General features: G+C 33.1%; 1 protein-coding gene across 1 annotated transcript in view; it reads left to right on the top strand.

Moving 5' to 3' along the window:
• Window positions 1–1,260: 1,260 nt before the first annotated feature.
• Window positions 1,261–16,366, top strand: part of LOC126890774 (uncharacterized) — a 31,433-nt gene continuing 16,327 nt past the window's right edge. Inside the window, exon 1 of the mRNA XM_050659962.1 lies at window positions 1,261–1,740. Coding sequence (XP_050515919.1) covers window positions 1,395–1,740 — 346 coding nt within the window. The 5' untranslated portion in view covers window positions 1,261–1,394. The remainder of the gene's footprint in view (window positions 1,741–16,366) is intronic.

Raw genomic sequence — 16,366 nt, 5'->3', positions numbered from 1 at the left:
ATGTCTGAGTTTTCAAGCCTCGAAAATACGTTAACTAGTTTTGATGGGAAATAAGCCACAATTTTACTAAAAAAATGATTTTATTAACGTTTGGACGCCCAAATCGGGTGTCGTTGTCAAAATACAAAACATATTGATGAATTAAACAAAAATGTTGTTGCTTAGTAAAAAAATTCTTCTAATAATTTATTTAATCTGACTCATTTATATCGGCAATTCAGACATATATTATACATTTTAAAGTAGAAGACTTTAAAATGATATTGCCAATATTTATGAGTTGCGTTCCTGGAACGACTTTACTGAAAGATAGTTCATTCTATTACATGAAATCAACCCCAACTCAAGAATATCCGTCACAAAAAAATCATAACATGTGATCTGTCTTTAAATAGACAACCACATGCAATGCTGGCAGTAAAATTCTCGCGCTAGAGATTCCATAGTAAATCACGAGGGGAAACCAGGAAAAAAATATTAGGTCTTACTTTAGTTTGCTCTCAAAACTAATACCAAATTCTGACCTTAATGTGTACATTTTAAATTATAAATAATATTAAGAATCCTGGTATTTTCTTTCTATCGACTTCCTCTTTTACTATGGGTAACTTAAAATGCGTATTTTCGTATTTTTCAAATTTTAAATCACATATAGCTCGAAAACTATTAACTTCTGGAAAAAATGGCAACAGACCTTTCTTATTTGGAATTACCTAAATAATCTAAAAATTTATTTTTCGGGGGAAAATAGGAGATTGTTGAAAAAGAGCGCGCCGCACCGGCAAAAAAATCGTATGGATATGTATAATTAACAATTAAAAAACAATGGTATAAATTGAATATAGACCCGATCTCTCTTCAGAATCTTGAAAAGGAATGTCTAAATTTCATTTTAAGCACTTTGCAACCTCAAAAATACTAATTTAAATATGAGTTTTTAAGCCTCGAAAATGCGTACCTACCTATTTTTGCATTTTTCACATATTAAATCGCCAATAACTCGAAAACTATCAACTTTTGAGAAAAATGAAAAGATAAGACTAACTTACTTTTCTTGTTTAGAATGACCCAAAAAACCTAAAAATATAAGTTTCGGAGCAACAATAGGTCATCTTTTGTATTTGTTTAAAAAATTGTTTAAACAATTTCTGCCCAAAAATGTTTTGAATAGGAATCCGCAAAGAAACCGAATCACAAACTTTTTTCAGACGGGAGCTGTCTCACTATATGGACTAATTCACATTCACATGTTTACACCGCGCTATTTTGACAGAGTTGACTTGACATTTCTAAGACGTTTCACGTTTTATAAATAAAAATATTGCTGAAGGGTTGCGGTATTTTTCATTTTTATTTTTACGGTTCGATTAAGATTAGTTGGTTTTCCAATTTGTATGCAATTTAAAATGGAGCAAGACTTAGAAGCTCTCATTTTGGCCGGTGCTAGCGATGAAGACATCGAGTTTGTCATATTGTATCACATTCTGGGAGATGAAGATGAAGATGAAGATGAAGATGAAGATGAAGATGAAGATGAAGATGAAGATGAAGATGAAGATGAAGGTGAAGATGAAGATGAACTTATATTACAAGCTCAAAATCAAGAATTTTATTTAGAAGGTATGTCAGAAGCAGATGTAAAAACTAATTTCAGATTTAGTAAGCAAGATATTCCGGTATTGGTAAATGCTTTACGCATACCAGATATTATTCACACCGATAACAGAAACACTGTTACTGGTAAGTGCATTTATTTCTTTAATATGTAATTAGTTTTTGAATTATCTACCTACCTAGAGTGCACAAATTCTAAAGGTGCCGATGGGGGATAGCATCTATGCCCAGTATTATAGTCATGCATGACACAGAAAGTATTGGAAATAATGAAATAACAAATAATATAAAATTTATTTCATTATATGGAATACTTTCTCTCTCATACACCGACTATACTGCCCTGCTTAGTAAAAATATCAGATCTACAATTTTCGTTTTTTCTTGATAAGGTTATATTCCACTACTATTAGACATTTATCATCTTATGGCTGAGTCAGAAAGTCTTTTCTGCCACCTCAATCATACAAAAGCATAAATTTGTTTGTCCTTTCTACAACTAACAGCAGTTGTGCTTAGAATAAACGTCCTATAAGCTAATTATTACTTAGTTAAAGCATCCTAGGGAGCGTTCAAGTATTACGTAACGCGATTTTTGACCCCCTCCCCCCTATATAATGCACTCTAATCGGCGTTTAACTATTGAAAGAATCCCCCACATGCGTTACGTAATACTTGAACGGTCTTCCCCTACCTGCATCAAGAAATTGTGAAGACAGGACTTTTTGGCTAAGTAAGTTATGTTGAAATCATTCAATGGGTGAAATTAATCTTGACCTAGGGCTTATATGAAATATAATATGACTATAAAAAATAGTGGGAAATTATAAAACTCAGATATTTGAAAAATAATTGGATGTGATAATTTTTGTTGATTTATTGAAATATAAAATACGTCACAGTTTTATCTCTTTTTTAATAAACTTGTCTAATGAGAAAACTGATGCTACCATAGTATGCTGTTCACCGTCACATTTCTACTATAGCTTGCGGTGTACCGAGGGATGCGAGGGATGAGGTTTATCAAGCTGTATTTTATTAGAATGCCGACAAAAAAATCTTTACAAAGTGAATAAAATGACGCATAAATCGCATAGATAGATATCCCAAAGAATTATTTTAATTTTACAAATTAATACTTTTTTTTTTATTAATGGCTTTGACATAGCCAATTAGCCAGACTATTTGTTTTTTTTTGTATGGTATTACAATAACAATTTTAAGTTAATATCTAAGCCTACTTATTATCTAAATTTACAGGGTGTTATAATATATTAATGGATAGGTACATTTTTCAATTTTGTGTGATATTTTTACAATTTTTAATTTTATTATCTAAGCCTATTTAAAATTTGGAAAATTTTTCTGCTTATTTTTTGAAAAAAAAATTCGTTTAAATTGACAGGTAAAGGACCATTTAGATCAATTAACTTTTCATACATTCCTTTAATATTTTGTCTGTACTGTCCACACTCCAATATGAGGTGCTGTAGATCTCCCATTCCACCACAGGCGCAATATGGGTTATCATTGATACCTATGCTGTGTTTGTATGCTGGAATTAGTGCGTGATTTGACCTCATTCTGTTTATTGTTTTTATAAATATGATTTCAATTGATGCTTTCCGATTTCAATGATGCTGAACTTGGATTGACAAATTACAACATTTTCAGACAAGATCGTACACCTGAATCTAGCAAATTTGTAAGAGGAGGAGGAGTTTTAATAGCCACTAAGAAGAAATTTTCCGTAAAAATTATTCCGTCAGATCCCTCCATTGAGCAACTTTTTGTTCACTTGTGTGGTAAGTTTATCTTGGGAGCATTGTATATTCCACCAAAGTCTACACCTAACAAGTACCAAGTGCACTTCGATCAGCTTATTAGTATAGGTGAACAATATTCAAATTCTAAATTATACCTCTTTGGTGACTACAACCTGCCATCAGCTGATTGGGAACTTGAAGACTTTTGCTCATCGGCAACTGCTAAACCTAATACATCGTTTGCAGAAACAGGGGCGATTGGTGTTATCTCAAATATGTGTGCTCTTCATAATCTATTCCAATCAAATAACATTGTCAATTCTAGAGGCGCTATTCTAGATCTTGTTCTCTCATCAGAAGAGCTTGTGATAACCTCGGCAGTTGATATATTGATTCCTGCAGACTTATATCATCCTCCACTTGAAACTATCTTACAGCTACACTTTGATCAAAACACTACTGCAGGCGATGGTGAATACTACTATGATTTTCATAAAGCTAATCTTCCTTGCATTTATCAATACTTAGAAGCAATTGATTGGGACAGTCTTATAAGTGATAAAGAACTTTCCGAGATGATAGGTACTTTCTATGATATTCTTTACTGTGTGCTTAATATGTATGTTCCATTGAAAAAAGTTTGTACAAAGAAATTTCCTGGTTGGTATTCTAGTGAACTTACACAATTAATACGTGACAAAAAGACTGCCCATTTAATTTACAAGAGTAACAGGTCTCCTGAGAATTATGCAGGTTTTAGTCAACTTAGAGCTCAGTGCAAAATTTTATCAAAAAATTGTTATGCTAATTATATACATTCAACTGAGATTTCGATCCAAGCTAATCCAAAAAATTTTTGGAAATTTGTAAAAAGTAAGAAAGAAAATAATAGTATGCCTGTCTCAATGTCACTCAACAATACACTAGCCTCTAATGGCAACGATATTTCAAATTTATTTGCTAGCCATTTCTCTTCAGTTTTTAGTAATAAAACTCTTAAGCATAATGACAATTTAATACAGTCTAAGGTCTGTGTATCTTCCTATATTATACCAATTTCAAAAATATACGAAAAACTTTCAACTCTTAATGTCAATAAGGGACCTGGGCCAGATGGTATTTCTCCCATTTTTCTTAAACGATTCTCTTTTATCCTCTCTCAGCCGCTTTATCATATTTTTAATAAATCCCTTCAGTTGGGGGAATTTCCTGACTTTTGGAAACTATCCTATGTCACTCCAATTTACAAAGCAGGTAATAAAGCTGACATAACGAATTATCGTCCTATTTCTATTCTCGGCACAATTCCCAAGGTATTTGAGAGTATTGTTACTGATTACCTTAATTATGACTGCTCTTGGATACTAAATTCTCAACAGTTCGGATTGTCTTGTGGTAAATCAGCAGAACTTAGTTTGTTGCTTTATGTTGATACCTTGTCTGAAGCTTTGGAGAGGGGGTTGCAGATTGATTCAGTGTATACTGACTTCTCCAAGGCTTTTGATAGGGTGAACCATGATCTTTTGTTACATAAGCTCAAATTATATGGCATAGAAGGTTCTGTGTTGAAGTGGTTGGGCAGTTACCTAACAAATAGAACACAGCAGGTTAGGGTTAATCATCATTACTCCAACACTTTTCTAGTAACCTCTGGTGTACCTCAGGGCTCTCATTTGGGTCCACTTTTGTTTACCCTGTATATTAACGACATCGTCACCTGCTTCTCTAACACGTCTGCTCTCTTATTCGCTGATGATCTTAAATGTTATCAAATCATTAATAATCAAGATGATGCAATATCATTGCAATCAGATTTAGATAATTTAGCCAACTGGTGTCTTGATAATGGGATGGATTTGAATGTCAACAAGTGTCACAATATCCGGTTTTGTCGGAATCATCATTTATCAGTATTTAATTATACCATAAATGATCAATTGGATACGGTAGACTCAATTAAAGATTTAGGTGTTGTTCTTGATTCCTCTCTGAGCTTTAACCATCACATCAACAATATTACTCAAAGATCCATGAAAATGCTTGGCTTTGTTAAAAGGACAACTCGTGATTTCACGAACGTGTTCGCTATTAAAATGCTCTATTGTTCTTTAGTCAGGACGCACCTTGACTACTGTTCTCCAGTTTGGTCCCCACATTATTTACACCTCAAGAACAAACTTGATAGTGTTCAACATAATTTTCTTAGATATATTGGGTTCAAAAAACACATCAATTATAATTATACAGATATGGAACGATTTTTTAATATCTCTTCTCTGGATGTCCGTAGGAAGCGTAAAGATCTTACAGTATTGTTTAATATTATCAATGGCATATATTACTGCCCTGAACTCCTTGCTAAAATATTGTTGTTTGTTCCACCACGATCAACAAGACAAATTCAAACCTTTCATATTTCTTTTCATAGATATAATTACTCATATTTTACTTTTGTTCCTAGAACACTAAGACTTGCTAACTCCCTAGGTGACCTTTTACTTTTTGGTAACTCTGTTGATGTTTTTAAGAACCATTTAACCAAATTAAATATTGAGCAATGTCATATCCTTGTTATTTGTTAGTAATTAATGTTTTGTAATTATTTTACTTTGTCATGTCTTTGTAAATGTTTTGTACTCTCTCATTTTATTCTTATATATTCAACACTCTAATTATCAATATCTTATTAATGTATTACCGAATTGGGCTTGCCCGTATAAATAAATAAATAAATAGCCTATTTGATTCTTGTTTAAACCATCTCTCATTGGGAATTAGTGGTTGGCAATTTCTAAAATTTATTGGTATGTCGGTATTTTCTGTCCCGATTAGCTAACCGGGACATAAAGTACCTACCGGCCCTTACCTAGCCGTGTCACCAAATTAAAATTTGTAGGTCTGGATCCCGCGTATGAAAAAAAAGTTGATTAATAGCAAGCTGAAAATTTGTTAATAGCTTAAGGGTGTCTAGTCGAATAAACTTTGATATATGGGAACACTGAAACGGGGGTAGTTTTAATTGTGGAACAGGTTAAAAATTTGGAACGGTCACAGCACGAAAACGGCACATTTATTTTGTCCGACAGAACAGACTTAAACTCTCCGAACAGAGATTAAACTCTCATGAAAAAATCAGACTGCTATTTATTACCTGTCATAATTCCTGTCATTTGACATATTCTACATGTTCCACTCATTAAAACGCCCATTTGGTGATAAATAGCAGTCTGATTTTTGCATGAGAGTTTAATCTCTGTTCGAAGAGTTTAAGTCTGTTCTGTCGGACAAAATAAATGTGCCGTTTTCGTGCTGTGACCGTTCCAAATTTTTAACCTGTTCCACAATTAAAACTACCCCTGTTCCAGTGTTCACACATATCAAAGTTTATTCGACTAGACACCCTTAAGCTATTAACAAATTTTCAGCTTGCTATTAATCAACTTTTTTTTCATACGCGGGATCCAGACCTATTGGTAACACGAATACTAATCCACAGCGGCTTAAGAGCCATCGTGCCCGCAAAATTTTCAGAGACGATTCAGTCCTGACTGATACAAAGATCCTACCATCGTTGCCACTCACAGAAGTGGTAAATAACGGCGCGGCGCACGGTAAGGGCACAGTATAAAGAGGGAACCTCTATATACTGTGGTAAGGGCGTATTATAATAACGTGCAACCGATTTTACATAAACTCGCTGATATTTTCGTGCTTCTAGTTGGCTATTTTACTGAATTAGGTAAATACTATTAACAAAAATATTTCTATTTTTAAAAAATATAAATGGAATTATTTCATAGTAGTCATAAAATATTTATTTGCAAATTTTAACTGTTACCAATGGTAACAATGGTTACATGGACGCTTCGCCAGTGGTTTAGTGTAAATTGGAGGTATTTTATTTTTGTACATTTGGTGTTTATACATTGTCAATTTCCTATAGCTTTCAACGTATATGGGGGTTTTTTTAGTGCACCAATATTTGTGGCTTAAATCTAATATATTTAAGTTACGAATAGTCCTTAAGTAGCTGACGTTTTTTGAGATAGCTCTAGCTACAAACTTATCTGTACAAAACTGTCTACGTAGAGTAAGTGGTGGTTCCTTAGCTTCAATCTCAATAATAGTAATAGGAGTAGATTTTAAGTAACCGAGACAGAGTCTCAAACATTTATTCCTTTGGATTTCAACTTTATTAAGATATCCTGTTGACGCAGACCCATATAAATGACAACCATAGTCGAAAATTTGTCGAATCATTGAGCGATAGAATAGCAATGCAATATTCGGGTCAGCTCCCCAACCGGTTCTACAAAAAGCTCTAAGGATATTCATAGAATTTTCTGATTTCTTTATAATATAATGAATTTGATCCTTCCATAACAATTTACGATCCAAATACGTCCCAAGATATTTAACACAATTTTTTATCGGAAATTCTATTATACCTAATTTGAAGGTGCCTTGAGGAATTTGGCGTTTTTTGGAGAAAAATTAAATTTCAGTCTTTGTCGTTGATATGGATAAACCTATAGAATGGTAATCATTTTTTACACAATCTTATGTAAATTCAAGTTGACGTCTACAAATGTCTAGAGAAGAATGGGAGGTGTACAACACAACATCATCTGCAAATTGTAAAATATTAGAGTGTGGCGGTACTATGTGTTCTAAATCTATATTGTACAATGAAAAGAGAAGTGGACTTAAAATACTACCCTGTGGTATACCTATACTCGTTAACCTTGGTGGTAAAAGTTTCTCGTTTATTTTTAAGTAAGTGCATCTATTCTTGTACAAGGATACAATGAAATTTGAAATTTTAACTGGCATTCCAAGATCTACTAATTTTTTATAAAGAACGTCTAAATTGATGTTATCAAACGCTGAAGTTACATCTATAAATGCTGCAGCTGTCGACGCCTGATTTGTAAAATTGACCTGTAAAGAAGAGACTAGGGAAGTGAGAGCATCTTGTGTAGACCTGGATTTTCGAAAGCCGTACTGAGATTTGGGAAGGATATGTTCGGACTCAAGCCAGTATTCAAGCCGATTTTTGATTAATCTCTCTAGAGTTTTTAGTATACAGGAACTTAAAGATATAGGTCTGTAAGATTTAACTTTGTTATCTGGCTTTCCTGGTTTTTTTATAGGCAATACAATATAGTCCTTCCATGCTTTGGGAATTAATTTTTTGTTTTGCCATATAGTGTTAAAAATTTGTAGTAATAATAGTTTGTATTCTGTAGGTAGAAAATATAGCATAGAATATGATATACAGTCCATCCCTGGAGATGAACTATTATTTTGCTTGAGTCCATGATTTATTTCCCATAATTCAAATGGTTTCTCTAGATTAAAGTTTTCTCTGGGTACGGTAACTGTAGCTTCATTTATTTTACTTGGAACCCAAGGAGGTGAAATCTTGAAATGGAACTCTTCTATCCATGCAGCTTCGGTGTTTATCGGAAGTTGATTGGACTGCTTTCGGTTTTTGTAGCGATTTACTTTTTTCCAGACGTCGCTGATTGGAGTGTTGGAGTTTAAGCTTTCGCAGTAATTTATCCAAGTTTGTTTTTTTTCTAATTTTAAAAGTTTTCTTTGCTAAGGCATCTAATTTTTTGTATTCAATTAGATTGTGAAGATTGGGATTTGTTTTATAACGTCTATATGCTGTTTTGCGGTCATTTGCAGCTGATTCACAGTTATTATCCCACCATGGTTTTGGTAGCTTGTTTGTAGGATATTTGTTATTGTTGTATGATTTTGGAATTGAAATGGTTGCGCATCGGTTTATTTCGGTAACTAATTCTTCATAAGTTTGTGGTTGTTTTCCCGAATAAAAGTTTGATGAATACAAATTCCAATCTGCTTTATGTAAATTCCATCTTTTGTGTGTATTGTCACCAGGTTGTATTGCTTGTTCCGAGTTTTCCAAGGCGATGATCAAGGGTAGATGATCAGAACCATGTGGATCTTGAATAACAGACCAAGTTAATTTAGATACAATGTCCTGGGTACATATTGTTATATCGATTGCTGATGGGCTGTAAGTTAGTGCAAGAGTTGGAGAACCATCATTTAAGTATAATAGATTACATTGTTCTATCGCCTCTAAAAAAACTTTATTGTGAGTATCATTATTTTCGCAACCCCATGCCATGTTGTGAGCGTTGAAGTCTCCACCAATGATGAATTGAGAAGGAATGTGTTGAAAAAAATTGACCCATTCTTCAACCGTTACTCTAATACCTGGTTCTTTATATACGGATATTATATGTATAGGTTTCTTGATACACGAGAGTTTAACAGCTATGCAATTATAAGTAAAATTATAATTATCCAATAAATTTATCTCTTCTGTAATTATTTTATTTTTAATTAAAATTGCTGTGCCTCCGTACCCATCAGGGCGATCAGATCTAAAACAATTATTATATCCTGAGAAGTTATAAAATTTTTCTGGTTTAAACCATGTTTCTGATAACATGGCCACATATACATTTTTTTGAATAAGTAAGGCTTCTAAATTTGGTTTATTAGAAACTGATGAGCGACAGTTCCATTGTAAAAAGTTTATAGGGTTAGTTGTGTCTGACATGATGTTTGAAATAGTAAGTCTGTGAGATCGCTGCCGTACTTAAGCATTTATTAATTTGTTGTATGTTCTCTGTTTTTGATTTGTCTAAATTTTCAGTGAGTTTTAATGAACTAATTATATTAAGAACCAATTCTAAAAGTACATTATTTAATTGTGATGGTACTCCTTGTGTTTGCAAGTTTGCTGTATTTGTATGCTCTGTATATTTAGACGTATTATAAATACCACCTTTTTGTCTAGGAATATTTTCTTGAGAAAGTATTTCTTTTCTAGCTAATTCCAAAGGATTGGGAGAACTTGGACGGTGTCGCTTAAAATTTATTTTTTCTGGGTTATTACTGCTGAAGAACACTTGTGAGGAGAATTTCTTTGCGGATGAAGCTGATTGATTTGGAATTACTTGATAAGATTGCTCATTCTGATTAGAATTGGTTGGCAAGGAAGAACTACTATTTCTGGCAGCAATATTGGCATATGAAACTTTCGGAATTTGTTTACATGCATCAAAGAAATTTAGATTTAATGATGACATCGTATTCTTAATTTGTTTCTGTCTAGAAAATTCAGGACATGAATTTAGGTGTGTAGTCAAATGATTACCTTGACAGCAGAAACAAGTTGGAGTATATTCATTTACTGTACAATCTTTTGTATTATAGAAATCATGACATTTGTTGCACCTGGGACGTGCTTTACAATTAAATCCAAGGTGTCCAAAACGAAGGCAAGAGAAACATAATAGAACTTTTTGAACATAGGGTTCGACGTCTTTAATCACTTTATTAATTGTGATATATTTAGGAAGAGTTTGTGCTTTAAAATTAACAATACATGATTTTGTTGGAACTTTGTCTATTATTGTTTTATCTTCGATATGTTTCTCTACCTTTCTATTTATTCTTCTAACCGAAACTACTTCGAACTTACAGTGCATATCATATTGTTTAATTTTATTTTTGATATATTCTTCTGAAAATTCTATATCTATGTCCCTAATTATACCCTGTCTATGGAGTATAAACTTCGGAACGTAAACATCTAAATTGTTGTTTGTAAACAATGAGCAAGCTTTTTGATTGATTAAAAAATTGGCTGATTGATAATCTTTAAATTTAATTCTAATTCTATTCTTGCCTATTGAATCAATACTAATATTTTTGCTATCCAAATTCGAAAAATTAGAGAGTATAATGTCGCCAATTTTGATAGCATTAAGCTGACCTTTAAAGTTCGGAGTATTATTTTCTATATATACATGAAAAGGTCCTACGTCACTGCTCTGATATAGGAAATGTTCTCTTATATTGTCTGTAGAATTATCAGTAGTAATTGCACAAGAGCTCTGAAACTATTGAATTTTTCCCGAGTGACACTTTGACAGTTTTAATTTCACGAGCCGAAGGCGAGTGAAATTATGTCAAAGTGTCACGAGAACAAAAATTCTATATTAATTTTAGAGGTCGAGTGCAATTTGTTGCGATTATTTCATGAATAAAACTGTTCAAAACCAAAATTTTATTGTAATTTATTTATATAAGTACCATTAAACACACAGTTTTTATAAATATTTGACGATTGAAAGTCATCACTTTTATAATTTTTAAAACATTAATTGTCATTAATGTCACTGAATGTATTTTTTCGTAGCAACGAAGGGCATCTGACGTAATATACTTAACGACGGGAGATTATCAAAAATTATCGATTCAATTCAGATTTCTGTAGCTTTCTATTGGTCAGAATCTCCTATGAATGAAATAATCAGATTTATTACTTACAGTTTCTCCTTTATTTTTTGATTTACCGTCCCATGTGTTATTTATATTGATGTCACTTTTCTCTATATTATCATCTTGATCCATCCTGTTAATATCTGGAGGTTTATCTGGAGGTCTCCCTGCATAGTCCATATTAAATTTTAAAGTTTTTAATAATTGAACACTTTGTCGCTTCCAATTGACGTCTCCAAACGGAAACCCCAAATGGGGTCAAATCGATTCAAATACAATTAACTTCTAGGTTTTTCTTGGTCACTGGCAGTAAAAAACTAATAAGGATGTAATAGATCGAGTTTTACAGGCCCAAAATATATTATTTCACTATTTAAATAGTAATTTTCAGGAGTTGTTTTTTAGATGACTGTATTTGACGTCTACAAAAGTCAAAAGTGAAATTAATACTTAATAGGTAATAATAATTAACATATCAATTTGCTATTTTAGTTGGAAATAAGCTAATTTTGTGGCTTATTCCTAATTAAAATAGTAAATTGATATGACAAAGATTGTTTTTGTGGGTACTGTATACATGTGGGCTAATCACCATAATCTTTTCTCAGAAGGGTTTGCACACAATAATGAAAGGCACCTTTGTAGGCGAAATGTCTATTGCTAAGTACTAATAAATATTTATATATATATATATATATATATATATATATATATATATATATATATATATCAAATGAAATAGAGTGTGGAGAAATCCTCTTACGAATAATTCACACATCCACCATTTTGGGTTGGGAAATTTTTTTGAATAGAATTAAAAATCCAAACACTAGTTCTTAGAAATGTGTTTCGCCCTCTTCAACCCCTCTGGGCTCATCGGTAAGGATGAGAGGTTGAATATCCTTAGACACATTCCACTCAAAAACAACATTCGAGACCAAGACATAGCAGAAGCGTAGATCTACGCCAAATCTGAAAATGACAGTCTCAAGTTTTAAAGTAATGTGTCTGACACAGAAAGAGGAAGAAAGATTGAGGATCCTAGAAAGGAAAATAATTCGGAGGATAGCAGGACCACTAAACTTAGGTAATAATGAATTTAGAAAACTCATGAACCACGAAGTAGGAGAACTTCTGAAAGGAGAAGACATCGTCGGATTTATCAAGGCACAGAAACTCAGATGGATGGGACATATAGAAAGGAGGAATCCAGAAGCCGTTATCAAGAAAATTGCCAAATAGAGACCTGTATCAGGCAGACCACGAGGAAGACCCAAAACTAGATGGGAGATGGGAGAACGAGGAAGACCCAAAACTAGATGGGAGAACCAGATAGTCAAGGACCTTTAGAAGATGGGAGTCAGAGAATGGGTAACCATAAGCAAAACCAGGAACAAATGGAGAAAAATTGTAGAAGATGCCAAGTCACACAACCAATTGTAAAACCAAAATGTTAATGCGGATTGATTCACCACGACAAATGAATCGGTAGACCCAAAGCGGGTGGCAGTCACTCCGCTAGGAGTGTAGATGCCATGATGATGATGACTATTATGCAAATAAGACCATAATCTTTTCCCAGGGTATGTGCAAATATCAACCCCTCTTTTCAAATAAAATGGCCTGGTAGATTTACTTTCATTTAATTTTACATTTATTTTGCTCCTTAATGTTTAGGTGTTATGTACCTTCTTGTGAATAAATATTTTTCTTCGCAATAGTTTTCTTGTATTTCATTATTTTGTGCACATCTTTCAGGTAGATCTTAGATTGCACCTCCGTGGTAGACCGCATACTATTAGCAGAACCGTAAAATTTTAATTGTCATTCATCTTTAAACTAAAAAAGTCCTATCTGAAAAATTAATAGTTCTAGATAAATTATACATGAGTACTTAATACTTAGTTAAAAAGTTCTATCTATCAAATGTCAAACTTGGGGTTGTTTTAGCGATTGCCGTTAAGTGAAAAAAAAATTAATCAGTGTTTATGATTTATAATTAGACTTTTTGTTGTTAACTTTCGATTGTAAAATGAATAATTGGAGTAATACTTTCGCAGAGCAATAAAAAATACGTCTGTATCTTCTTACAACTTTTAATCAACTCTCCTTGCTAAGCGTCGCACTGGACAATGTTTTTTAAGCTAAGCTAGGGTTTAAACATACCGCCAGCCTTGAAAGATTATAATAAATCTTTAAACATAGGTATATCGATAAAAATGGTTACAAATAATATTAACACAAATACATAAATCAAAGTTCAATTGCTGAAAAAGGAGGAAAGTAAATATTAAATTAACTGTCATTTTCAACATAGATACAGTAGGAAAAATGAAAGAATACCCATGAACGAACATATAAAACACGCTGTATTTCCCTGTCACCGTGCCACACAAAAAATTGGCAAGCGCAAGTACATGTAATAATTATTGTTACATGTACTTGCACTGGACAATTTTCTTTGTGACACGGTGACAGGAAAATACAGCGTGTTTTATATGTTCGTTCATGGGTATTCTTTCATTTTTCCGACTGTACAAGATCACTTTCACTCTTGTAAACTTGTAAACTTGTAATCTCTGTAAGCACCTCATCTTCTATGGGTAATCTGCAAAGTCTCGTAATAGCACGACGAGTTACACCACCTACAGTTTTTACTTCATCCACTCTAGGAACACCATCAGGTCCTGGAAATAATTTTTGAACTCGTCCAAGTAACCAATTCAAAGGTAAGGCATTGTCATGTCGAATAAGAACTAAGGAATCGATGTTAAGTTTGGACTTAGAAGTTTTCCATTTCCCTCTTTGCTGGATTTCTGAGAGATATTCTCTTGACCAGCGCTTCCAAAAATGTTGTTGTATTTGTTGTACCAATTGAAAGCGGGATAATCGGTTAACTTGTAAATTTGTTACATCTGGGTCTGGCAATGATGTAAGAGATCGTCCGATGAGAAAATGAGAAGGGGTGAGAGCAGTTAGATCATTAGGATCATTTGACATTAGGGAGATTGGTCTGGAATTCAGAATGCACTCAATCTCCGCTAAAACTGTCGAGAACTCCTCAAACGTTAAATTAACATCAGCAGCAATTCGTTTGAAATGAAATTGTGCAAATTTTATCCCAGCTTCCCAATAACCACCCATATGCGGACTATAAGCTGGAATGAATTTCCAATTAACACCTTTATTGCAAATTGTTTCCTGTAACATTGTTTCATTTGTCTTGAAAGAGTTTTTTTTTCTGTAATCGTTGATTTTTTTTCACCTTTCTGTGTCCAGTAATAATCGAGAAAAGCGTGTTCCAACTTTGAAGAAAATTTGCTAAAAATATTGAAATCTAATAATGAAACGAGTTACGCAGCATTGGCGCTTAGTTTCATCGTTATCGCCTTCGTGACGACAAATCTCATGAACGTACGGTCAGTCGGTCAGTTCGCTTGAATTATTAGAATCCATTTCCAGTTATTCATTCTTGTATTTTCTTCATCAACTTGCTTAGTGTTTACAGTTTACAGTATTCTTAGTTATTTTGAAAACATTAAACTTATTTAGTTTACGGGTATTTTAAGTACATAATATATTATTAGTTTAGCGGTATAAGTTACAAGTTCTTTAGTTTACGCGTATTTTTAAGTATTACATTAGTTTAGGGATATAAGTTGACAAGATAAGAAATGAGTCCCAGGGTGTTTTAAAATAAGACAGAAAATTATACTACTATCCACGATTTGTGTTTTATTCATCAATTGGATACTTTTTTTATGTAACTGCAACCTATAAATATATTAAAATAATGTATATGTTACCGGCCAAACCCGATTTCGGGACAAACTAGTTTGGCCTAGGCCAAACTACTTTGTCCTAACCGCCTAGGATAAACTAGTATGACCTAGGTCAAACTAGTTTATCATATCACGCGTAGGCTAAACTAGTTTATCCTGATATAAATAAACACACTTCAGGCCAAACTAGTTTAGCCTAGGCCAAACTAGTTTATCCTGATATAATTAAGATTCACACTTCAGGATAAACTAGTACGGCCTTCTTCTTATTCTTCTTCTAGTGCCTATCCGTTTCGGATATTGGCGATCATCATGGCAATCTCTACTTTTCTCACTGCTGCTCTGAAAAGACTTTTAGTGGTTGTGTTGAACCACGTACGTAGATTTTTCAGCAAGGTGTTAAATGAAAGCTTATAATCCAAGGATGGTACTAAAAGTTAGGAATTTGACCTACACCACATTCACATAGCAAATTCCCAACATAAACAAACGCACGTGTTAACGATTCGTCCACTGATTCGTCAAGAAGCTATTAAATATAATTTATCGCCCTAAATGAGGCGGTTTCTCATTTTACAGGTCCTAACTTGTCAGTCTGCATCTGCAAATTCAAATTGTATTTTTTAGCGTGTTGGTTTTTAAGATAATATTATTTTGTATTATGTTAGGTACTTTACAGTAGTTATTGTTGAGTTATTAATTACGACTGGTCGTGTTTTATAGTTTTATGTTTTATAGTCGTGACATGAAATTTAACATACATATAGCTAATATGTCAAAGATAAAAGTAATACTGTACCGATGTGTGCTTTGGTCCTGGCAAAAAAATACACCTTCAAAATAAGCCCGGAAATGGGTGGATGGTAAAACATA

Source organism: Diabrotica virgifera, chromosome 8, assembly GCF_917563875.1.
Source record: "Diabrotica virgifera virgifera chromosome 8, PGI_DIABVI_V3a".
Taxonomy (NCBI): domain Eukaryota; kingdom Metazoa; phylum Arthropoda; class Insecta; order Coleoptera; family Chrysomelidae; genus Diabrotica; species Diabrotica virgifera.
Note: the sequence above shows the minus strand (reverse complement) of the source record. Positions and strands in the feature narration are given on the sequence as shown.